This window comes from Pleurodeles waltl, chromosome 8 (genome assembly GCF_031143425.1).
Source record: "Pleurodeles waltl isolate 20211129_DDA chromosome 8, aPleWal1.hap1.20221129, whole genome shotgun sequence".
Lineage (NCBI taxonomy): Eukaryota > Metazoa > Chordata > Amphibia > Caudata > Salamandridae > Pleurodeles > Pleurodeles waltl.
In genome coordinates this window covers 14,938,706-14,965,547 of record NC_090447.1, presented here as the reverse complement: position 1 = coordinate 14,965,547, position 26,842 = coordinate 14,938,706, and the positions used below count along the sequence as shown (strand labels likewise).

Below are 26,842 nucleotides of genomic sequence, written 5' to 3'. Positions count from 1 at the left end.
GTTGGAGTGATGCGGGTGAGGGTGAAGGTGGGGTATGTGATAGCATGCAGGTAGGGTGGGGGATGTAATAGTTAAGATTTGACTTACCAGAGTCCATTCCTCCTGCTACTCCTCCGAGGCCTTCAGGATGCAGTATAGCCAAGGCCTGCTCCTCCCATGTTGTTAGTTGTGGGGGAGGAGGTGGGAGTCCGCCACCAGTCCTCTGAACTGCAATCTGGTGTCTTGAGACCACGGAACGCACCTTCCCCCTTAGGTCGTTCCACCTCCTCCTGATGTCATCCCTAGTTCTTGGATGCTGTCCCACTGCGTTGACCCTGTCTACAATTCTGCGCCATAGCTCCATCTCCCTAGCTATGGAGGTGTGCTGCACATGTGATCCAAATAGCTGTGGCTCTACCCGGACGATTTCCTCCACCATGACCCTGAGCTCCTCCTCAGAGAACCTGGGGAGTCTTTGCGGTGCCATGGTGTGGTGTGGGTGATGTGTGAGTTGGTGTGTGTTGTGATGTGTGAGGGGATGTGTTTGTGTGTGTTGTGTGAGGTACGTGGATGTTGTGTGAGTGATGGTGTGGTGTGCCTGTGGATGCTAGTTTGTTGATGATGGTGTCTCTCTCTGTGCTTTTGTCGTAGGGGTTTGTGGGTGATGTGGGTGTGTGTTTTATATTGTATTGGGTGTGTGGGAGTGGTGTGTGTATGTGTATCAGGTGTGTGTATTTCGAATTGTCCAATGTGGTTGTGTTTTGTAAATGTGTGTGTATTTTGAGCGCAGCGGAGCGTACCGCCAATGGAATACCGCGGTTGAAAGACCGCCACCTGGATTCATTTTTTATGACGCTATTGATGTACTCTGCTGGAGTAGTGCCAAAATATTGGCGCTACTCCTGCAGAGTACATAGGGGCCCATTCTAAACAATAGAAGCCCCCTTTTATTGCCTGCTATTGAGTGGGTGTTAAAAGTGCGGCAAAAAAATGACACAAGGAAATCTCATAGATTTCCTTGCATCGTTTTTTCACCCTCCTTCCCCCCAATGGGGGAACGCTCCCTTTGCATACATTGTGCCTGGTGCAGGCATTGCTCCACTCTGTAAATACGTCGTGGGGATTTCGACCTTGTTGAGCCACGTTAACTTCAATATTAATTACGTTAATGTGGTGCAAGCAACAATATTGACATAGTGCTCGTGTAGGGCCAATCTCATTCTTGTGCACATGTTAGATGGAATGGGAAACTTATTACCTTACTGAAGACTTATGAGGAATGTGTCAACGTGTTCCACTCACCTCCGCATCACTGCTGGAGATGGGATTTACAAAAACTGAAATAGGAGGATGAAAAAAGGACCGAGCCCTTACTTAAAAATGAGGCCATGTCAACAATCTAACTTAACACAACTGAGTGAGGCTACTGAGCGCTGTCAGGTGGGGTCCCTTGACAGGCAACTCTAGGGGTCACACAACTTGTAATACAAACTCATTCTGCCACATTATTCACATTTAGATAAGACTACTACTAGTTTTGACAGTTTCTGTGCACAGCAGGGGTTTGGCCACAGGCCAATCATAGTAACATCTTACCGTATGTTAATGAAAAGCAAACAAAATTGCCGAACTTTGAAATTCACTGAAAAGCTAAGTTTAAAGTGGAGTTATACCTAGGTCTTCTAATAATAAAAAAGTGTTCAAAACCTTTGAAAGCCACTGACATTCACCAGTTATACATAAATGACATAACTATAGTTTGCACTGCTGTGATGCAGGGCTCATGACATGCAGATATATGATACTTGTGGCTACAAATTAACATTTTAATTTCTAGCATAAGACAGGCTTTGGAAAATATCTCTTTGAGATGCAGGGCTAAAGCACCACAGTGTGGTGTTACCTGTGGATATTTGAAGACACCCATAATCCTGGCCATTGGGACGGTTAAAGAGGACATTGTTTCCCCAATGACTCCAGCCAATGGTGGGCGCTTCTCACAGCTATATCCAGGAATGGGTCCAGTCTTTCCTGTGAGCAGCTCCAAGACCCCCTGGATGGCTCGGCTCTCAGACATGCAGGAGTCAAAAATGCGGAAGCCCAGGGTGATATTTGGCAATATTTCTGGACTTTCATTGACTTCTTCAATGGCAAAACTCATAGCGAGAGCATCCCGGTAATAGCGTGTGTAGAACCTAGAGAAGAAAGCAGCGCTATCCTTTCAACAATGGCGGATAACTTTAAGAGAACTAACAAAAAGAGAGCACTGTATGAGTTGAGCGATAATGTGTATGTACTTAACATAAGATTTCAGTCACTGATTACATGTTGTAGACATATTGAAATCACCTTGAAATCTCCCCCTTTTATAGAATCAAGACATCTCAGAGTCAAGGGGAAAATATCCATGGGTATAGTGAATATGAGACCTGTCCTTGGAGACATTGGGGAGCAGGTGGTTGGTTACCACTGTGCCAAAATACCAGTTCACTTCAAATTACTGCCCTTAGTCAGTTAACTCTTTCAAGGTAGCAAGAACAAGTAGTCAATAACTACTTCGAACTTTGAAGGGGTTGATAAACTAAGGTCCAGATTTACAAGAAACTGGGGCAGCATGGCGCTGGGCCAAAATTTGCAGTGCAGCACCAGTTTTGAAATGCAGGGATGTACCGTATTTACAAGAATATGGCACATTCCTATGTTTCCTCCTGCACATGTGCTAAATTAAGCAGCCTGCGCCAGCACAGCTATCCTTGCACCATAGTGTGTTGAGGGCTGTTATTGTTTATGTGCAGGAAGGTGTCCCTTCCTGCACATAAACAATCATCCATGGCATTTTACTTCTTCTATGTTTGCTGCAGAATGCAGTACAGATAGAAAAAGCAAAAAAACGAGGAGGAATAAAAGTATTCCTCCTTGTGCCATTCTAACTCTACCCCTGGGGTGGCGTTAGATTTTGGTGCTGCCTCAGATTTATGCCTTCTTCTAAATCTGGGGCAGCGTCAAAAGCAATGGGTGTTGTGGTGGAATGCCCACAGCAACACCCATTGCAGGCCCCTCTGATACAGAAAAATGCTTTGCAGGGGTCCATATTTACAAGGAGGCGTAAAGCCACAAAAAGTGGCATTACACCTCCTTGTAAATATGGAGAAGTTGTTAGCACCACCAAAGTGTTGCAAAAAGCTATGCTCTGGTTGCGCTAGGGCCTTGTAAATCTGGCCCTAAATTTCATGGTTGCTAACTTTAATGTCCAGCTCATACTTTACTTTTTAAAAGAAAGAGGACTGTACTTACAAAGTAAGTACAGAGCTCAGCTTAAAACTACGGGCCGGGTTGTGGCACTGGAAAAAATACAAGGTGGAGATGAAGATAAATTGTTCATTAGTTGGAGCCATTTAAGCAGCTATATTTGCAACTACCACAAAATGCATCAATTGAACATTAAACAGTAATGGAATATGGGACACAGAATACAAGGAATGCATGCAGACACAAAGGCAATTAAGAAGAGAGGCATGTGGCAAACATAAATACGTACTATCACATACCTCTCACCTTTAATAATTCAAACACTAAGAAGAGTCACTGTTCTAGGACAGCATGTACACAACACGAATGACCAAAAATGCAAACGCAGGTGATGAAAAGCAAAAGACTAGATGCTAAAATGAGACGATATCAGAGAATTGACAAGAAAGAGATGAAGGAAAACAACAAAGACGAAAGAACAGACAGAGTGAAATAAACTGAGGGGCTTATTTACAAGCCCCTAGCGCCCACGGAGCGTCCCTTTTGGCGATATTCCGGTGGCGCTGTGCCTATTGCTCGATTTAGAAAGCAGTGCTAAGTGCTTTGCGTGGCTTAAGGCCGCCTTGTAACTATGCCCCTTGCGATGCAGTTTTTGCAGCAGAGAGGCATGCAATGGGTGTTGCTGTGGGCGTTTCCATGAAACACTCATTGCTTTTGACACCGCTCCAGATTCACGAGAAATCATAAACCTGAGGCAGCGCCAAGAATTAATGCCACCCCTGGGGTGGCGTTAGAGTGGCGCAATGGGGAGAAATGCGTTCACTTCTCGTTTTTGCTTGTTCTATGCAAAATGCCATGAGTGATTGGTTATGTGCTGGAAGGGACACCTTCCTGCACATTAACAATCATTCCTTGCAATGCACGCAGGCTTGCACTATGATGCAAGGGTGCCTGCGTTGTCACTGGGCAGCTAATTTCAGTGCCAGCGCTGGGGAGAGGACAGAAATGGGCAGTATCTGGTAGATACAGGGCATTTCTGCCCTTTCCTGGTTGCGGGACAGCAAGACACTTGCTGCGCCCCCCTGCACCACGGGTGCTTGGAAATAAGCCCCTAAGCCCCTTGGTGAGCTTCTAGTGGAGATCCATCTAGAGGGGGCAAAGCAAGTCTCATGGATGTCCCCAGACATCCATCTGAAGGTGGGTGCAGTTACTCACTGAGTAAAGGTAAAAAGGCCTAAATACCTTCATAATCAAGAACAACAACCTGTTGGCAGTGTTGACAAAGTCAGGAGAGAAGACAGTGCTCACCCCCACTGTCTTTGAGCTGAGATACACTCGGATGGACCTCCAGGCCAGCAATGCTTAAAGCTGTGCCATAGAACAAGGGAAAGCAGATTGTAGAACTTCAAATAGCTTTGACATGAAAATCCACTAGAGGGAAACTGCAGGATCAGCCGCACAGTCAGTCTAAAGCAGGATAGCACAGCTGTCTCCACAGTCTGCTCAAACCATGGTCCAAATCCTGATGCCTCAGTGCGAATCCATAATTATTTCCCGGGAAGATGTGGGTCTTGAAGGGTGAGATTGGAGGGGAAATATCTGACCTAGAGGTTCCATCCTCATGCTGTTTTTCCACTTTCCAGTCTATAACTGTCTTGGAAGTCATGGCTCAATGGACAAAAGCTTCCTCCTGTAAGGATCTGGGATTGACCCCATGGACGCAGGCATGGATGCAGGATGGCTACCCCACTCTGGATTTGATGGTTGTGCTAGTTACAATTCCCGTCCTCCCAGCTGCAACCTTACGTGACTGAATTCTGGGAAGATTCCCATGCTGAACACCATCCAACACGACTACTGACAACAGAAAGGACAAGATACCAAAAGGCTGCCTCAGAGTAATCTACACTGCCAGCAACAGCATTAGGAACATCACCTTTAGCTACTGCCAGCTACTTAAATGGACGCTCCCACCAACACCAAAGAAAACTGGCAAAAACTACACATCGTGATCCCCATGTAAGATAACATGACATGATATGAAATAGCCTGAGATGACACAACACAACATGACATGATATGACATAGCGTGAGATGACACAAGTTGACATGACATTACACGGTGTGTAAACTCATAACCCTCAAAGGAAAAAGTCGTTGAATTTGTACATATCTTGGAATAAGCCTCACACATGTGTCATAATCATATGCATACATTGAAGGAATACATGGTTCTTACCCTTCACAGATCACTGCCTGAGGCTTCTCTGTGAATGAGGGTTCATTGAATGTGAACTTTGAGTGAACGACAAACACTCCCCCGATGACAATATCTCCATTGTGTGAGTATCTGTCCTGCTTCCAGCTCTGGATTCTACATGCAGGGTCCACCGAGCCCTTTGTGACAGCGGAGAGAAAGACCAGCATGATGCCCAGTGCCATTGAATCCAGGAGCTGCAACCAGAGCCACAGTACAAACATGGCCCTAACCAAGCACCAGGAGCCCCACTGATGCCCAGTGCTTCTGAGCTACAGATCAAACTTGGCCCCTCATCAAGTACCTTAAGACAGACTGGTGTCTTTAATGTGTTAGGACTTGAGAGTAGAGTATAAGATTCATAACAATGACATTTAGTGAGTAGATGCCTCTAAGTCCAGCCAACCTCTACCTCTGAGAAGAGGGTGATCTTCAAAGTCTTGGATGCAGGTTTGTGGCACAAGCCGCATGGCCAGTCATGGATCACTGGCATTGGACAATGCTCCTTCACAGTGTCAAGGGCCATCTAAGTTAAGGAGATTTATACTGAGTCAATCTCAGGGGAAACCTGTGTTTAGAGGAACCTCTTATCTGACATCCTCATTGTATTATCTCACATCCCTGGAGCTATTTAAGTACCCAGCTGCTGTCTAATGCCTGTTTTTTGTGTAATAACAAGGTTAGGTGATTACAATGTGTAATATAATAACCAGGGCCGGAGCTGTTCGGCCCATCACCTAGGCAGCATTATGCAAGGTACTGCCTCTGGGAGCACTTAAGTATTCTCTTATCATTCTCCGAATCTGCCACTTTACCAGAGCTACAAAGGCAGCATATGTATGTTAAAAATCAGAGAATAATGTTCTCAAGATTTGCCTTTCCCATTGATTCCTATGACAGTTTGTTCAAATTCTTTTTCAAACTTCCTTTGAAATACTTTCTTTTTGAGCAGCTGCTCCAGATATTATGAAAGTTGCTGTCAAGTAGTTTCAACCCTTTAAACACAGAGCACACAATATTCCCCCTCACTGATCATCCATATTAACTCTGGACTGAGTTACCTGTTAAGGGAGGTTAAGGGAGGTTTCAGGTTTTCAGCTACTGAAATGCATATGCTGAGACCTGTGAAGACTTTGTAAGTCCCAGACGATGCATTTTGACCATAAAAGAACTGAAGTCCCAGATGTAATTGTTTTGGCCTTGCATCATGCAAGGAGACGTACTGCACTGAAAGCCCTTGAGTAAGATTTACTACGCCATGCAAAGTCACCTTGTGTGGCTCTCTGGGGCATTGCACATCCAGACTAACCCAAGGTAGCTCAAAATGATGTCTTGCTTTACTCTGCGTTGAGACGGTGTTTGATTGGTGGAGCATGGACATTCCAATGCATCTACCCATTAATTGTCATGCAGTCCAAGATTTATTAAGGTTAGGAAACCTGTAATTGCTTCACAATGGTATCCCTTCCAAATAGAAGGAGTAACAAGGAGAAACATCCTTTATTTCTCCTTGTTACTTTCTCTTTCTATGTGTCCAATTTGCCTCAAAGTATTGTTTTTGTGAAGGAAGGTGCCCTTTCTTGCATAAACTATCCTGCCTGTAACACAGGCCCCCTTGCACCATGGTACAAGGCCGCCTGTCTTTGCATTAGGAAGCACTCAGTGTACCAGCACAGGGAGAGAGCAGGGATTTATCATGTTTTAGAAGATGTGGTGCATTTCTGCCCTCTCTCCGCAATACAGTACAGTACATTGTCCTACAGTGTTGCGTGACTTTTTGATAAATTTGCGCCTGGGTCTCTAACAATGGTAGCCATGGTCGACGATTTACCAAAATGCTCAGGTTAGCAGAAATTACGTTAGACATCCTTTGGCCCTAATGATGCCACAGGAAATTACCTTTGACCCTTAATCTTCTCAGAAAGTGATTTCACATGACCTTAACCCTGATGATATCACAATAAATGACATCACTCAGGTTTCATAATAACTGTCTCATTAATTAAACAGCACAACACAAATGTCAATTTTAGCTATTACTTACATCAAGTAGCTGACATGACCATTGAAAGAGGTTAGATCCAATACTTTTGCAACAGAAAAGGATGATGGACCGAGTGCTGAAACTTTTCAAACACCTACCCCAGTCACAGTAGCCCGAACTACCAGGTCAGGTCCTCCCTGGACAAGAAACAAGCATCCTGGGACCAGTTTCAGGGTATCACTCTTCATCAGCCAAACTAGCTTAAAGTCAGTGGCACAGTGAGCACATGACCCACATCTGCACATACCCTTCCCACTTATGCAACTTTAAAAACACAAAAGGATGAAGAATGGAGTGCTGAATCTCTTCCAACACTCTCCCCCAGTCACAGATCTGGGTTTAATCCATTATTCTTTTGCTTATCATGCCCCCCTGTTTTGTATTCAACCATATGTAAATTAGTTGTGACCCCCTTTCCCATGGGAACAGTCCAGGCAGAACTGGCAGGTTGGGCCCTCCATGAATGGGAAACGAGTATCTTGGGACCAGTCTCAGGATACCATCTTTCATCAATCAAGCTAGTATGAATCCAGTGGCACAGTGAGCACAGGACCCATGTCTGGGCATACCCAACAGGCCGGCGGTCCAAAAAATGCAATTCTGACCCTGGCGGGAACCGCCAAAACAGGCCGCCGCTTTAACACTCCGACCGCCACGGCGGAACAAACAAACAGCGCGGCGGTCACCGCCAACAGGCAGGCGGCAGATAATGCACCGCCCACCCTATCACGACCCACCAATCCGCCACCTTTTCCGGGGCAGGAGCCCTGCCGATAAAAACACGGCGGAAACAGACATTTTCAATGGAAAACGCTCACCTCGAGACACTCCACGCGGAATCCGGACAGCATGGAACCCGAATTGAACATCATACCTGCTCTCGTCTACCTGCTCATCTACCACGAGTACGAACTCCGGCGCAGACGTCAACGGTGAGTACTGCACCTACGACACACAGGAGGGGGGAGGACCAAAGGTTACGGGCATACACATATGCGACCCCCCCACCCCCCCAATATGTACACACCAATGCAGAGCAGCAAGTCACAGTGACACCACACAAACACCCTTTAAAAATACAATGACACAACCAAATTTTGAATAAATATTTATGTACAAAAAAAGCACCTGGAAATAATTGAGCAACCGTGATAAATATTTACAAAAACCAAAAATATATACACATCAGTGTATCACTGAAGTAACAAGTCCTGCACATCCTACGAATCTAACATGTCCGTGGGCCAATGTTCTGCGAAACAAGGGCAAAGCCCACACACGAGACCTGAGTCCTTTGGAGAGAACACTGCAGGGGCATCTGATGTTAAAACTACAGGCACCTCAGGGGGAAGGGAAGGGGGGGCCACCACAGCCACATGAGTCCACGACGCCAGATCCACGAGGAGCCACCATGCCCACTGGACCATCCTGGGGAGTGCAAAGCCACAGTCTCTCAATGTCTCTACAGTGGGTGGGGTGCCCACTGCACCATCCTGGGGAGTGCAAAGCCACAGTCTCTCAATGTCTCTACAGTGGGTGGGGTGCCCACTGCACCATCCTGGGGAGTGCAAAGCCACAGTCTCTCAATGTCTCTACAGTGGGTGGGGTGCCCACTGCACCATCCTGGGGAGTGCAAAGCCACAGTCCATCCGGTGGATGACAGTCTCCACTGGTCAAGGAGGAGGCATGGTGGGCACAGTGAACCATAAACAGTGCCTGAGACGGCGGGACCCAGCGCAGCGGTGCATGACATGGTGATGTCCAGCGGAGCGGTGCTTGAGATGAAGGGCCCAGCGGAGCGGTGCTTGCAGGAAGGGCCCAGCGGAGCGGTGCTTGACAGGAAGGGCCCAGCGGAGCGGTGCTTGAGATGAAGGGCCCAGCGGAGCGGTGCTTGAGATGAAGGGCCCAGCGGAGCGGTGATTGAATGGAAGGGCCCAGCGGAGCGGTGCTTGAGATGAAGGGCCCAGCGGAGCGGTGCTTGAATGGAAGGGCCCAGCGGAGCGGTGCTTGAGATGAAGGGCCCAGCGGAGCAGTGCTTGAGATGAAGGGCCCAGCGGAGCGGTGCTTGAGATGAAGGGCCCAGCGGAGCGGTGCTTGAGAGGAAGGGCCCAGCGGAGCGGTGCTTGACAGGAAGGGCCCAGCGGAGCGGTGCTTGAGATGAAGGGCCCAGCGGAGCGGTGCTTGAGATGAAGGGCCCAGCGGAGCGGTGCTTGAGAGGAAGGGCCCAGCGGAGCGGTGCTTGAATGGAAGGGCCCAGCGGAGCGGTGCTTGAGACGGCGGGGCCCTGTTCAGCGGTGCTCTTCTGCACGGCGGGGCCCTGTTCAGCGGTACCTGTCTTCACGGCGGGGCCCTGTTCAGCGGTGCTCTTCTGCACGGCGGGGCCCTGTTCAGCGGTGCTCTTCTGCACGGCGGGGCCCTGTTCAGCGGTACCTGTCTTCACGGCGGGGCCCTGTTCAGCGGTGCTCTTCTGCACGGCGGGGCCCTGTTCAGCGGTACCTGTCTTCACGGCGGGGCCCTGTTCAGCGGTGCTCTTGCAGTATGTCAAGGGAGTCAGACCTGGCCTGGACACCCTGCTCACTCGCCCTCCGACCGTGCTGTGTCAGGCCCCTTCGGGGACGGAGTCCTGGGCCCTTTGGTGTCGGCCCTTGCAGCCGGGATGGGGCTTGTCGGGCCCTCCTGCTCCGCGTTCCTGGTGGTTGTCCTCTCCGCCCTGCTGTCCTTCCGCTCCTTAGATGGGGCTCTCAGGCCCTTGCCTCCCCTGGATGTTGTGGCAGGTGAAGTGGCCGAACTTTGCTCCTTGGGGGCATCCGTGTCAGTCCTCTCACGGCGGCCCTTTACTTTCCGGGTCCTCTTGCCTGGGGGGGGGGGGCTGGCTGTCTCCTTGCTGCTGATTGAAGTGTCACTGCCACCAAAGGGTGGGCTCCAGAACCCATGCACCACAGTGACACTCGAAGCTGGGCTGGTGGTGGCTGAGGTGCTCTTGGAACTCTTAGCAGATGGAGGGGGTGGGTCAGGGGAGGGAAAGAGGTTAAGATTAGAGAGGTAAACTTTTTTAGGACCAAGGTAAAGGGTAGGAGTAGTGGTGATGGGAGTGGAGGAAGAGGATGTGGTTGTCGGAGAGTCAGGTGTGCTGTCCTTGGGTGCAGGTGATTGTGACGTAGGCTGTCGTGAGGTGGATGGCTGTTGTTTGGGTGTCTGCCTGCGTTTGTGTGTCTTGGAAGAGGGGGTGACAGACACAGTGGGAGAGGACACAGGGGACGTGTACATGGCAGTGGGGGTGGTGTGCGGACTGTAGTGGAGGGTGTGCTGGTGATGGAAGCACTGGCTGATGGTGGTGTGCATGCAGGTGTGAGTGTAGACGTCACAGGGAGGGAGGAGGGAGACGAGGAGGAGGGGGACACAGAGGTGGTAGTGACTGTTGGAATGTCTGCATCTGGGTGTTGCTTGGGTGAGTGTTTGTGGGATCGGTGGTGCTTGTGTCTGGATGAGCTTCCCTTGGGTGTTGAGGTGTGTGCAGGCTGGTCTGATGGTGTGGATGGGATAGGCTGAGGAACAGGAGACAGAGACAGGGTGGAGGCAGGCTGGAAACAGGGATAATGGCTGCCGTCAGTGCTGAGGCCAGAGCATTGAACGATCGTTGATGGGCAGCCTGACCCGAATGAATGCCCTCCAGGTAGGCATTGCTTCGATGCACCTCCCTTTCCACCCCCTGGATGGCATTCAAAAGGGTAGTCTGCCCAACAATGATGGTCTGAAGGAGGTCAATGACCTCCTCACTGAGGGCAGCAGGGGTGACAGAGGCAGGGGCTGAGGTGCCTGGGGTGAAGGAGACGCGCGCCTTCCTGGCCGAGCGGCCACGGAGCGAAGACTGAGGGGCTGCTGGGAGGGCGGTGCTGGTGCGCTGGGTGGCGGCTGTACCTGTTGTTGCGGGGGGCACAGATGGTGCCGCCACCGCTGGGGAGCTCCCAAACGAGGACGTGTCCGTGTCGCTGGTGTCTCCACCGGCCCCCGTTGTGGTGCTCCCCTCGCCCTCCGGTTCACTGGTGCCCTCGGTGTCTGTGTCAGTGCCCACCGGGGCCTGGTGACCTGCAGCTCCCTCCTGCTCCGACGCCAAATCTCCTCCGCCTGATGATGCTAAAACACAAGAAGACAAAGATTTAGGGTGGGGGGAGAAATTAAACAAAGTTGAGTGCATGCCTTATCAATACCCTTGGCGGAGAGGACAGACACAGGTGCCTCGTGCACTAAGTCGCGAACTTGGGGTACACTACTCCGTACTTCTGACTAGGCAAAAAGGTCTAGGGACAACAGACGCGCACATGTGTGATGCTGGAGCATGGGTAGCTGCACTTGTCACCCTACAGAGGTGGGGGGCGGGGGCACAGGGCCATGCCTAAGGGAGAGGACTACACTACAGAGAGCGCCCTGGCCTAATGTCACCCACAGCCCTCCTCCCCCACCCAGACGCCTCCACTGCGCATACAGATAGGAGAATGTGCAGATACTCACCCCCTTGTGTCTGCTGTGCTGTCCTCAAGCGCCCATCCAAATTAGGGTAGGCCACCGCCAGGATCCGGGACATCAGGGGAGTCATGGTGCGACTGGCACCCCTCCTAGGTCGGGAGGCCATCCCCAGCAGTGTTTCAGCGGTCTTCCTCGTTCCGCGGCGGATGTCCTCCCACCTCTTGCGGCAGTGGGTGCCCCGTCTGTTGTAGACCCCCAAGTTCCGGACTTCCTTGGCGATGGCACACCAAATATCGATTTTCTGATGGGCGCTCACCTGTTTGACATGTACAGGGTGGGAAAGTGAAACCGTCACATATCTGCATGTTTGGAGTACATGCCCCCCCCTCCCCAACCTTGCCATGGTTCCCATTCTCTCATCTGTCGTGCGTTGCACTCCTCATTCCCTCCACACCCCACCAACTTACATCCCCCCCACTCCACACAGGCATAACCCATTCAATGTGCACTGAGTGTACTCACCTGTTGGTTTGGAGGACCGTAGAGTAGCGCATACTGGGGGAGGACCCCGTCCACGAGCTTCTCCAACTCTTCTGAACTGAAGGCGGGGGCCCTTTCACCAGTAGCAGCAGCCATTGTCACTTCCAGACCGAGTTCACAGCAGCACTTGCAGTATAGGTCCTCTCCTGTGGATGATCAGGTCTCGAGTGATTGAGCAGATAGAAAATGGCGGTCACGCACATCGTCATTGGCTCCTGAAACCCATAGGCTTCAATGTTAACCAATGCGTCTTCGCACAGCGGTCTTCGACCGCCTACCGCCACGGTGTGCCCCGCCAGCGCAGTGAACACACATCCCATTGTCCCACTTCACAGGTCAGGCATCGGCCATTTCAAGGGCCCACATGGCTTAATTTCTAATGCGTCACACAGGCCTAGGCCTTGCAATGGCACACATACAAACATATCAAACCATACATTTACGTGTACTGTGCAAGCTGTGTTGTACGTACCTGTGAGTGGATTGACTCTGTACTCCATATTCTCCTTCCTAGGCACCGTCCGCTGGGACTAGCGATGAGAAGGAGGAATCCTCGCGTGTACTGGCCGCTGGTGGACCTGTCGACAATGGAAGAACGCCATATAATACTACGATACCGACTTGACCGAGCCACCATCCATGAACTGTGTGCCCAGCTGGAGCCAGCCCTGATGTCCCCCATCCGCCAACCCACAGGAATTCCCCCTCTAGTGCAGGTTCTGTCTGTCCTCCATTTCTTTGCAAGTGGCTCATTCCAGACAACAGTGGCCATGTCATCTGGGATGTCTCAGCCTATGTTTTCCAAGATCTTATCCAGAGTGTTGTCTGCCCTGATGAAACTCATGCGGAGCTACATCATTTTCCCAGAGGAGGGTGATTTGCCTACAGTGAAAGCTAATTTCTATGCCCTTGGACACATCCCCAACATCATTGGTGCAATTGATGGGACCCATGTGGCTTTAGTCCCCCCCAAAGGACGATGAACAGGTGTACAGGAACAGGAAGAATTACCATTCAATGAATATCCAGGTGGTCTGTTTGGCTGACCAGTACATCTCCCATGTAAATGCCAAGTTCCCAGGGTCAGTGCATGACGCGTATGTTATGCGAAATAGCAGCATTCCCTATGTGATGGAACAGCTACAGAGACAGCGTGTGTGGCTAATAGGTGACTCTGGTTACCCCAACCTGCCATGGCTATTGACCCCAGTGAGGAATCCCAGGACCAGGGCAGAGGAACGGTACAATGAGGCCCATGGGCGTACTAGGAGGGTGATTGAGCGAACCTTTGGCCTCCTGAAGGCCAGATTTAGGTGCCTACATATGACTGGTGGATCCCTAATGTACTCACCAAAGAAGGTGTGCCATATCATCGTGGCGTGCTGTATGCTTCACAACCTGGCTTTGCGATGCCAGGTGCCTTTCCTGCAGGAGGATGGTCCAGATGGTGGTGTTGTAGAAGCCGTGGAGCCTGTGGAGAGTGAAGAGGAGGAAGACTCTGAGGACGACACAGACAATAGGGACAGAGTGATACAACAGTATTTCCAGTAACACACAGGTAAGAATCACCCACGCCATTTCACAATTGCTTATAGCCTCCTGCATCTGTACTTTCTGTAGTTCCCCCCAGATGTTTTTCATTAATTTTCGCCTTTCCCTTCCCTTCTCAGTGCTGTCTGACTCAGTACCTGACTTCTGCTTGGTTCGCCCATGAAATACAGCTTATTGACATTGGTATGTTGTCATGACTAATTGACAGAACAGATATTGAACAGTAATATGTAATACATTTGTTAATAATACAGCATGACTCAAAACAGATTTGTGTGCAAAATGTGATTTATTTACAGTGCTAGATATCGGTACATGTGATTCTAAGGGTGATGGGTGGGGGTGGAGGAATATCCATGGCAGAGTCCAGTTCTCAGTCTCACAGGTGCATTGTCCTTTTGCCTGTGGAAGGATGGAGCATAGGCAGTTCATGGTTGGACAGGGTGGCAATGTGGGACAGTGGGAAGACTTGAGGGGGTATGTCCTGCTGGCGGGGGTCTTGACATCCTACTCTGTCTTTCTTTTTGGTCTCAGGCTCCTCTTACGGGGTGGTTGTTCTTCAGCAGGAGGTGGGGTTCTGGGGGGCTGTCGAGGTGTTGGGACCTCCTGTCCACTAGCGCCGGCGGAGGTGGTAGGCTGTTCCTGGTCCGGGCTAGTGACAGGGGCCCTGTGTGGTGCACCATGGTCCCGCAACGCGTCCTCTATCCTGTTGAGGGCCAGGACGATGGTCCCCATTGCGGTCCCGATGATTCTCAGCTCCTCCCTGAACCCCATGTAGCGTTCCTCCTGCTGTGCCTGGATCTCAGTGAACCTGGCCAGTACCGTCGCCATCGTTTCTTGGGAGTGGTGGTAGGCCCCCATGAGGGTGGTGAGGGCCTCTTGGAGAGTGGGTTCCCTGGGCCTCTCCTCCCCCCCCTGTCGCACAGCAGCCCTCCGAGCTGCCCGGTTTCCCCCGGCCTCTGTCCCCTGGCCGGTGTGCCCGCTACCACTGCCCCCAGGTCCCTGTTGTTGTTGGGGTGTTGGGTTAGCCTGGGTGCCCTGTAGTGGCAGACACACCGCTGATTGAGCTGTCCTAGAGACAGAGGCATGGGCCCGCTGGGTGGGAGCTGTGCTGGTGTTGGCAGAGGGGGTCGGGTCTGGTGTGGCCTGTGGCTGCCTGAGGGGAACCGACTGCCCAGAGGTCCCCGATGGTCCGGGCTGGTCATCAGGTTCACTGTCGACAGAGCTGCTATCCTCAGTGTGGGCCTGTTCCGGTGGTGGGATGGACACTTCTGGACCCTCCTGGCTGGTGTGTTGTCGTTCGGGTCCTGCATGGGGTAAGAGAGTTTGGTTATTGTTTCTGTGTGTGCAATAGCGTGCGTGTTATGGGTGCCCTTGTCCCCCAGTGCAGGCATTCCCTTGAGGGAGGTGTTGTGAGGGTAGTTGGTGGGGGGGGGTAGTGCAGTGGTCATGCTTAGGTGATGGGTGTCCATGGTTTGTGTTGGCATGCAGGGTTTGGTGTTGGGATGGGTGGGTTGTGCTGGTGAGACATTGTCAGGGAGGATGTGTGCTGGGGGGTTGGGGGTGAGGGTGGGGGTGTGGGTTGGCATGCTGGTGGGGTGTGGGGGATATAGTAGTTGAGATTGGACTTACCAGAGTCCATTCCTCCGGCTACTCCAGCGAGGCCCTGAGGATGCAGGATGTTCAAGACCTCTTGCTCCCATGATGTAAATTCGGGAGGGGTGGGTGGGGGTCCGCCGCCAGTCTTCTGGACCGCGATGTTGTGCCTGGAGACCATCGATCGGACCTTCCCCCGTAGGTCGTTCCATCTTTTGCGGATGTCCTCCCTATTCCTGGGATGCTGTCCCACCGCGTTGACCCTGTCCACGATCCGCTGCCATAGCTCCGCCTTCCTACCTATACTGGTGTGCTGCACCTGCGAGCCGAAGAGCTGGGGTTCCACTCTTAGGATTTCCTCCACCATGACCCGGAGTTCTTGTTCAGAAAAGCGTGGGTGCCTTTGGGGTGCCATGGGGTGGTGTGGGTGAGGTGTGGGGTGGTGTATGTGATGATAAGTATGTTGGTTAGTGGTGCTTTGTGCTACTATGTGGTGTGTGTGATGGTGTAGTGTGCCTCAGTGTGTCTTGCTATGGGTTGTCTGCTGTGTCTCTCTCTCCTTCTCTCAGTAATTATGGTCGCAGGGGTTTGTGGGTGATGTGGGTGTGTGTTTTATAGTTGGTTGATTGTGTGGGAGTGGTGTGTGTATGTGTATCAGGTGTGTGTATTTCGAATTGTCCAATGTGGCTGTGTTTTGGTGCTGTGTGTGTATTCTGACCGCGGCGGTGTGTAGCGCCAATGGAATACCGCGTTTGAATGACCGCCACGTGGATTCGTGGGTCGTAATGGCATGGGCGTATTTCTGTTGGCGTGACGGTGGAGGTTTGGTCATCTCCAGTTTATCGCTGCCCGCTGATGTGGCGGGCTGCAGTGGAGGTCGGATTTTTGGAGGTTTGGCCGTTGTGGGTCAGAATGACCGTGGCGGTTAACCGCGGCCGCGGCGGTGTTATGGCGGTCTTCTGACCGGCGGTAAGGGCCTTTTACCGCCGAGGTCAGAATGACCCCCCTATGTGCCCAGGGCATGGGGTACTATGAGTAGGCCCCTGAGGGCAGCAGCACTGATTGTGTCCCACTCTAGGGCTATGCATCCAGATGCACCAAGCACTGCCATAGCAGGCTGAGTGTTCTGGGGCAAACCTAAAATACAACTTTGACATCGCACACTGCCAGTGTGCCTGTCCACCATACACTGCATTTATTATAGGTAAGACACCCCTCTGGCAGGCCTTACAGCCCTAAGGCAGGGTGTTCCATATTAAATGTGAGGGCACCGTTGCATGAGCAATATGTCCCACTGTGTCCTTGCTAAGCCTGGGACATAGTGAGTGAACAGAGCAGCTCTTTCAGTACGTGTGCTGGACACTGGTCAACACGAGTTTCCCAGCCACATGATGGCCACTCTGAACCCTGGGTTGTTTGGTATTAAACAACTCAGAGTGATAAATCCAAACTGGTGCCAGTATTGGATTTATCTCCAAATATACCCAGGGGCCACCTTGCAAAAGCTAACTATCCTAGCATGGTTGCTGACTGGTCGTATCCACCTGCCATCTCCAGACAGCCAACATACAAACCTTGGGGGAGAACTCTGCCTCTCCGGTTTGTAAGACAATGCCCTTCCTGGGTGGAGAAGCTAACACCCTCTCCCTCAGGAATGTGCACTGTCCTGGCGGTGAGCTTCAAAGGGCTAACCACCCTTGAAACTCAACCCCCCAACACTTTTCCTCCATCTTGCATGAAGAGAAAATAGCCAATGAGGTTTAGGGAAGTGACCCTTTCCACAGGAAGTTGTCACTATAGTATTTATAGCCACCGAAAGGTAAGTGTCCCATTGGACACTACCAGGTTCCCCCTAAAACGCTCACTACATTCAATAACTAATGGGCACCCCTAGATCAAGATTTTAGTTTTAAAATGACAAAGAAGACCAGCACCAAAGAAGATCCAAAGCACCATGGACCTGCTTCATCAGAAAAAGACGCCAAACCCTGCCTGCTGCACCCAAGACCCGACAATCGTCGCTGCGGAGGAGATGGGCACTGAACAGGCCTCAAGAAATCCAGAGGACCTCCAGGCTTCAATAATCACACAAGATCTCCCTTCTGAGTGGAGTTACCACTCTGCAAACCAACAAAGACCAACAACCCAGTGAGGATCACTTCACTGACTGGCCAAAATCTCCCGATCCGGAAGTTACAGCCAGACCCAACAACCCACAATGACCAACACCTCCGGTGGCCGAGTCGTGCCAATACCCCAGGTACTAGACAGTGGACGTTGGACACCAAGAAAACCAGCTCCCCCAGAGTTTAAAAAGGACCAGGAGGAAGCACCAGTGAAGGGACTTCAGGAACACCCTGGACCTCCCACCAGAGGGCCCCTGTTGTCCTGTAAGACACCCTCCAAATGACTCACCTCCAGCTCCAAGGGACTCTATTGCGCACAGCTCCTGGATTAGCAACTCGCTCTGCACTTGGCTGCCCAATGCCCTACAACGAGGAACCAGCTGTGCCTACAGGGTCTCATACCCCTTGCAACCTCGACACTCCAAGAGGACCCCAAGCCACTACCTTTAAATCTGCAAGAACCACCCTTTTTCAAGTGGTCCCCCTAAGTGGCCCTGTATGTGCTCCAAGTGATTTTCCAATGCTGCTGCCGCCGGAACCGGAAGCCGTCTGAGCCTCTCCAGTTGGCACAGTGTGCCCACGGACGGCCTCAACCAACCTGCAAAAGCGAAACCTGGTAACATAACTGTGCAATTTTATATGTATTTTTAAAAGTGACTGCCTATTGATTCCTATGGTGTGTAATTACGCACAGAAAGACTGCATTTAATAAAACTTCAAAAATTCATATGTTAAAAAGTACTTAACCAATTTTGATAATCTTGGACTTAAAACTTATATAAACATCTGAAATATTTATAACTTGGTCTTGAGCTATTCCTTTGAGGGTGTGAGTCACATGATTGATGCTGTGAATACAGCCAATGCTTTACACTTCTCCAAGAATAGCCTAACTGCTCGACAAAGCTTCCTAAAAAAGTAGAGCATTAGGTGATCTAGTTTTTGCCACTGGAAACCAACTTGTGGTTGCCTGGACCCCCTACACAGTGTTCTTTATTTTGTACACTACATAGAGGGCCAGACCCCTACAAAGGGTCAAGACAGATTTTAATATGGCTGGGTAAAACTGGGGTGACACGGCAAGCAAAATAACAATGGATTAAACCCAGATTTGGGACTGGGGATGAGTGTTTGAAAGGTTTCAACACTGTCCATCATTTCTTTTGTGTTGTGATGTTGCCTTGTGTGCCCTAAGTAGCTCACTCACTGGCATTTAACCCTGCATTCTCCCTCACACTATTGCACTTACTCTCACTCTCACTATCACTCATTCATGATCATTATTACTCTATTACACCTTCTCACTCTTACTCCATCACTCATTCTAAATAATTTGTCAATCAATCTGATTCACTCATTGTCACTCAGTTATATTCACTCACTCTTTCTCACACTGCCTCACTCTCATTCATTCTCACTCACCCATTCTCACTCACTCTTACTGTCACTGACTTACTCAAACTCATACATTCTCACTCATTAACTGAAACTATCACTCACTCACACATGCACACATGGTCATAGAGCTCCCTTACATACAAAATCACTTTCGCCCATAAGCATGTATACAACATGCATTTAATAGCCTTTTTACTAACCTCAGCTGCCAGTGAGGTCCCATTCTAGATCCTGGTTTTAATTTATTATCCAGTATTAAAACAATGAAAATTGGACAAGAGTCAATTGCATAAGCATTTCAATAATAATATGTTTATGCTGTTTGGTTAGTCTCATTTTAATTTGAAATCTGTTAACAGCAATGTTACTGTTACCCAACTCAATGGCCTACAGCATATTGACCTTCGGAGGATGAAAGACTATACTGGCACTTTCTGAAGTGGAGCTCATGACCTTTGACTCATACCATATATTACCAGTGAATATTTATTTAATTCATTGTACGATCTTGCGGGCTCTGCGTATGACTGTAGTATAGGGCCACATACTGCGTCACCTGCTCAATACATTGTTGATTTTGTTAAACCGCAAAATATGTTCCTAGCTCTAATGGATGAAACTGTGGCAAACACAATCTTGGCTGGCCTCCTTTTATTTGTTCATGGCTGTTATCTTGCATTTAAAGAGCTGACACATTGGCTCAGGTGGCCTTCCCACTCCTCTTTTGCTGAAATAATTTTTGTTGGCCTTAGGACTCTGAGCACTTTACCACTGCTGACCAGTGCTAAAGTGCATATGCTCTCTCCCTAAACATGGTACCATTGGTGTAAACACAATTGGCATATATAGTTTACTTGTGAGGCACTTGTAAAGTGGTATACAATATACCCAGGGCCTCCAAATTAAATGCTACTAGTGGGCCTGAAGCACTTACTGTGCCACCCATTTAAGTAGCCTCTTAAACATGTCTCATGCCTGCCACTGCGGAGCCTGTGTGTGCAGTTCTACTTTCACCTCGACTTGGTATTTAAAATCCCTTGCCAAGCCTTAACCTCCCCTTTTATTACATATATGTCACCCCTAAGGTAGGCCCTAGGTATCCCATAGGGCAGGGTATGGTATAAGTAAAAGGTAGGACATGAATTTTTTATTTTTCAATGTCCTGGTAGTGAAAAACACCTGAATTTATTGTTCACTACTGTGAGGCCTACTCCTCTCGTCAATATTAGGAATTCCTTTATACACTTTTAAATTGTAATTCCTGATTAGAAAGGAGTAGCTGTGTCATGTTTCATTTCTCTGGAATGGTAATTATAAATCCTTTTTATTGGTAAGGTCAGATTTAACATCACTATTTTAAAAATGCCACTTGTAGAAAGTTTCAATGTCTCTTCTCTTAAAGCTCTGTGTTCCTGTAGTCTGCCTCAATAAACATTTGGGATGGGTGACAGCTACCCTTTGTGCATTCCCTCAAAACAGCCACAAACACAGGAAAGTTAGGTGTGTCTGAGTGCTCATCTGCATTCATCTGCATTCTGATGGCTCTTCCTGGGCAGGAAGGGTGGGAGAGGATGACACACCTGGATAGGCAGGGCCTGTCCCTACAGATAGACCTGATTAACCCCTACTGATAATCTGGAGCCAGGGCTGAAAAAGAAAGGATGCTTGTGTACTTTAAATACCCTTCTTTGAAGTCACCCCCTCTTCAAAGACACATCTAGGTATAAGTGCTGTCTCTCTGACCCCCACCAAATCTGCCACTTCTGGGCCTAAAATTAGACTCTGTCAGAAGAAATGCTGTATTGCATCAAGGACTGTCACTCTGCTTGACTGCTGACCTGGAAGGACTGCTTTTCTGCTGTGCTGCCCTGCTGACTGCTGCTCTCTGGCCTACCTGAGGGAGAGCCGGACTCTGCCTTGCACCCCAAAGTGATCTCCACGTGCTTGTTGGCTGGCCTCCTGTTGCCAGAGACTCAGGGATACCAGTATCTACCTCTACTCTTGTGTCTGGTTCACTTGAAGTTGACCCAGGCACTTGCATCAGCAAAATCAACTCATTTCCTGCATGCTGGAGGAAGCAAATGACGTTTCAACCCTGTTTAAGGAGCAGAACTGGTGCATCGCATTCAGAACCAGGGCTTTGCAATTGTATTGTTGCTGCATTGGAACCATCACATCACTGCCACTGATGAAGGAAGATTGGCGCATCTCTTCACTGCATGGAGAAGCCCAGCATATCGGCCTCAGAACCAATGCATCAACACCGCATTGGAACCACCTCACTGCCACTCCTGTAAGAAGATCAATGCATCCCTTTACTGCGTGGAGAAACCTGGTGCATTGGCTTCTCAACCTCATCAACAGCTCTTCGTGAACAGACTTGGCACCTTGTGTTTGTGACCAGGATCAAGGTACTCTGTTCCCCATGCCTGCATGGCTGCTGTACCCGGTCCTCGTTCTATTGCAGTCAGCTTGAACTGTTGACTTTGTAATGGTCCAGTACGACCCCTAAACGTAACCCCTAAAGAGCTCTTTGCTTATAAGTGCTAGACCTTTTTTCATTCTTCTAAAATTCATAACTCAACCTCTACTTATTGGATTTTTGTTGTGTTGGCCTTGATTTATTCATAAAATTATTGTCTATTTTTCAAACATGTGTGAAGTCTTTTTGAGGTGTTTTCATTGTGTTGCTGTGTGTGTGTGTGAGTTACATTGCCTGACTGGTCTGTGCCGAGCTACCAGAGGGTGAGCACAGATTTTCTTTTTAGTGTGCATTTCACTTACCCTGACTAGAGTAGTGGTCCCTACCTGAACTGGGTGCATACTCCTGCAAACCTGAAACTAAGGGGCATATATACGGGCCCCTTGCACCACCCTTACTTAACATTTTGTGACACAATGGCAGCACAAACCTCAAAATCATTTTTATGATACTTTGTGTAGCTTGAAATATGCTTGTAGATATGGAGTAAGGCAAGGCAGCCCAAATCACATTAGAAAGGTGTGCCATGGGTTTTTTAGTGGGTGCATACCCAGATTTACAAGACTTTGGAAACCTGGGGATGCTCTGAAACCTTACGCATCCCTAAGTGAGATGCAACGAGCAGAAATATTTGTATTTCTTGTAGTTTTTTCCTTTTTCGATGTATGCTGCAGTCTGCAGCCTACATAGAAAGAGGAAAATGCCTCCCAGGGCTGTTTTTGTGCAGGAAGGTGTTTCTTCCTGCAAAAAAATAATCATGCATGCAACGCAGGTAACTTTGCACCATGGTGCAAGGGTGCCTGCATTGGAGGTAGGCTACCTAAAGGGCACCAGCACAGGACAAAGTACAGAAATGTACTGTAATCCTTTGAAATACTGTACATTCCTGCCCTTTCCCTGTGACTCAGGGCAGTACAGCCAGGTGCTATATGTATGGGCCTGAGTCCCCACTGAACCTTTAGTTTTTGCTCCCAATATTTCTGCTGACTAAACCTAGGAGAGCTAGATTGTTGACACTGCACAGGTATAGTAGTGAATAAATAGCATCACTACTATTTGTGCCAGGTTTCTGGCAAGAAAAAGTAATGGAAACCCAGACAAAAGTCTTTGTAAATCTCAGCCTTAATGTACAACTCCACAAATGGTCTGCAAAACCATTGTTGTGCTATTTCTTGGACAACATGGTACTTGGTGGAAGATTCCACTGATGTGACATGAGCAGGAAACACACAGTGAAGGCTGTGAAACTGTTGTACTAGCAGAAACACCATTTATTAGCCACCTCAGACTTAAAAATTAATCAATCAAACATTCATAGTGTGCGGCAAACCATCCGTGGGGGTTTTGAGACCCTGCTTTCATTTATAGAGAGGGTCTTGAGCAGCAACTCCATTGCATCATAAATGCAGCTACTCAACTTATTTGCTGAACACTGAATTGTTCACATCTTGCACGTTTATGGCTACAGCTTCATTGGCTTCCTGTGGAAGAAGGTCACTGAGCCCTTGGGTAGGACATTTTTATTTTGATTCCTCAGTCAACCCATATTTTTCCTTGTTATGCCTCACCTGACAAGGTGTATCTCTTTGGCACATTCCCCGGTTTGCAGGTTTTATAAACCTGGGAATGCATTAAAATCCATGGATGTTGCATGGGAACACCCACGCAACACCCATGGAAATGCCTGCATCACAATACTCAAGATTTATGAAGCCACGCAGGTCTGACAAGGTGGCCTTGTGCGAGTTCATAAAACTCACTTAAGGTTTGCACGCTTTGTGGGGCAAGAATGACACCAGGTCATGAATATGGCCCCAAAGCTTCAACAGGTCTCCTGACTAGGCCTTTCTGCCCTATATTACAGCCACAGCTGGGGTACAGTTAAAGAGGACTTCAGTGCATGGCAGGATGGGACTGGCAGTTTAAGGAAGCCAACAGGTCAGATTTATTAAAAGTAATCCAAACTGGCACAAAATATTTGGTTGGGATTTACTTTCAGGGGCAATTCTTTACATTGCTTTGCAATGAAATATGGAGTTTGGTGCCCCTGAACTCAAAATTTAAAAATATATTTTTTGGTAAAGTTGGTTTTTAGTTTGTCAGTTTGAAAATGCCACTTTTAGAAAGTGAGCATTTTCTTGCTTAAACCATTCTGTGACTCTGCATGTTTGTGGATTCCCTGTCTGAGTCAGACTGATGGTTGGGCTGTACGTGAATCCCCTGTAGACAGTGCGACAAACGGTGCTGGGGAGCAGCCAGCATATCCTGATGGGCCATCTGTACTAGAGTGGAGGAAGGAGTGGTCACTTACACTTGAATGGGCTGTGCCTGCCCTCTCACAATGCAGTTTCCAACTCCCTGGTGTGTGTCTGGGGCCTTCCGTGGGCAAGGCAGGATCTTGTGTACTACGGAGACTTTCCTTTGAAGTTTACATACCTCAAAGCCAGAAATGGGTATAAGTAGTGGTCCCAAAACCCCATACTTTAGATTTCTTCAAGATCACTCCTGGATTCAAGAGGAACCTCTGCCAAGGAGAAGAGCTGAAGAGAAGTGCTGCCCCTGCCTGTGACTGTGCTTTGTTGGGCTATCCTGCAGTTGCTGCTTCTGCATGTGAAAGGGGACAAAGAATGGACTTTGTAGTGTATTCCTGCTTGTGAAGAATCGCCAAGGGCTTGAACTGAGCTTGCCTCCTGTTTTGAAGTTTCAGGGCCATCAAAGACTTCCTTTGTCAAAAACTGGACTCTCAACTGAGACTCCTGCCCTGCCGAGTGGTGTCCTATTCAGTCACTGGGCCATTGAAAGGTGAAGGTGGTAGAACAAGGATGGAAATCCACACTCAGGGAACCGTGTGGGAAAAATTTCAACGCACCACCTGCAACGCAGCTAAACAAATAAGCGCCACCTGCCTCATGGCTGAGAGAAATGACTCAACACCCACTTGCAGCTTCTGAAAATGATGCAAACCGCATACAGCACAGTTTTCCATCTCCGTGGAACCAGGATTTCTCTTACATCGTCGCTGGGCATCAAAGTCATTGTTAACCTGCGCGTATCCGAGGTGCCCTGTCCGGATTCAATGCATCGCTCTCTAGTAGGGGAAAAAAACAACACATCGCCTACCCAAAGGGAAAAGAAACAATTCGCAGCCTCACTAGTGAGTAAGGAATCCACGCATTGCTTACTTTTACGAAGCACGCTCACCCGCGCAGCTTTCTTTTTTACATAAACCACGTACTTTGTGGAAAATCAATGTTTCCATTGTTTTCTATGGAGTAAGACTCTTTTTACTATGAAAATTAATATCGTGACTTGTGTATGTTCGATTTTTGTTGTTTTGGTCTTGTTTGATTTAGATCAATATTCCCTATTTTTCTAAAATGGTGTGGTGTCCATTTTGTAGTGTTTTCACTATATTACTGTGTGAGCTAGTACAAATACTTTACACATTGCCTTTGAGATAGCCTGACTGCTTGTGCCAAACTATCAAGGAGGTGAGCAGGGATTATCAAAGTCTGTTCCTCCACTACCCTGACTAGAGTGACGGTTCCTGCTTGGACAGAGTGCAAGCTGACTACCAACCTGAGACCCCATTTCTAACATCCACAGATTAATTTTTGGACACTTCTCAGTCTGTTATAATAGAACAATATTTTAATTTTAGCCAAACAACCCATTTGTGTATTTTAGTAAACATTGGTTGATTACTGCAGCTAAGCAAACGGTTATTCTTGATTTAAGACATGCTGGGTTATTGCCTTCTGGGCATTAGCACCATACTAAGAAAGAGTAATAAGCCATTTATCCATGATAGTTGACATTTCTATGAACTACTGATTGTCCAATCCAACATGGAGTTAACATTTGTACAGAACTGGTTAAACAATTAATGCGCTTGATAGATGTCCCTATTTTCCACTGCCAGCTGCAGCAGAGAGCCTATACTCTGAATACCTAACACCTTCTTCTCTGCTGCTTCTAGGAATTTAACCATTCAGGAACTCAGCATTGGATCATTTGGCTTAAGACATGCTATTACTGCTTGTCGACATGTTCATATGCCTGTTAGTTAAAAAGAGATTTTAACGAGAATCTTCTTTCTTGTGCTAGGGCAGGACAAATACATAGGAAGTGTGTAGATTCCTCTTCCATCCTTACATAACCTACAGCTCTCCGTCAAGGTCTCCCTTCTCTTAAGGTCTTACTTGTTTCACCGGCAGCTTTTTCAAGAGGAAATAAAAATAGCCTCTTTTTAAAACTGACGACATCCAGCTTCACAATACACTTGGTATCAGAGGAACTTCTAATCATTCAACATCCCTATGCATGTGATCTTTTTGATAATAATTCTTTATCTTCCTACAAAGAGAGCCTCTTCATACGACTGTTTACTACTCGCCTAAAACTTGCTAAAGATGTAGCACTTTCTCAAATGTCATTCAAATCCAAACCCAAATCATTTATTACCAGCTCCAGGTAAAGGGACGCGGGAGTCCCGCTGCTTCTTTGAAGTTCTTGCCACAGCGCCTGGCACAGTTCGTTCTTCTTACTCATTCTTATTCTGTACCAAGTCTACGCATAGACCCCTTTCCTGGCTATTATCTGGTTGACTTGCCCAAACTTCGATCACATTAGTGCTGAGGATGCATCGTGCCGAAGGCAGAATAGCTGCCTGTACACTTGTATTATTATTGTATTTAAGCATGCTGCATCTTGTCCACGCATCGCTTCACTACCATAAGTTAAGTTGGGTACCAACTTGGCGGATATCACCTTTGAAAATGGTGAAGTGCTAGGGCCAGTAAAAGATCTTTTTAGGGTAGAACAAGTTAAGCCCAATGGCGTGCCTTTTCTTCTAAGCTCTTTCTTGTGTTGCATAAAACATCCACGTTCATCAAACAATACTCCCAAATATCTATAAACTCAAACTTGCTCCACCTGCTCTCCGTTTAAATACCATCCATGGTGTTATTTATACTGCGACTGCACTCCATTACCTTTGTCTTATTTAAATTAATTGTCAGACCAGTTTTTTGTGAATATTCTGATAACTTACCCATAAGTCTTTGTAACCCAATCTTTGTTTGGCTAATAAGAATAACATCATCTCTGTGAAGCAGATTGGAAATATACATGAATCTTAGCCTGGGTGCATGTGC

General features: G+C 48.4%; 1 protein-coding gene across 1 annotated transcript in view; it reads right to left on the bottom strand.

The window, feature by feature from the left end:
- The window catches only part of LOC138249290 (extracellular calcium-sensing receptor-like), a 118,189-nt gene extending 91,952 nt beyond the window's left edge, over positions 1 to 26,237 (bottom strand). Inside the window, exons 1-3 of the mRNA XM_069203246.1 lie at positions 26,151 to 26,237; positions 5,468 to 5,682; positions 1,883 to 2,174 (exon numbers count right to left, since the gene is read on the bottom strand). Of these exons, the coding sequence (XP_069059347.1) occupies positions 1,883 to 2,174; positions 5,468 to 5,682; positions 26,151 to 26,237 (594 nt within the window). The remainder of the gene's footprint in view (positions 1 to 1,882; positions 2,175 to 5,467; positions 5,683 to 26,150) is intronic.
- Between the last annotated feature and the right edge of the window lie 605 nt (positions 26,238 to 26,842).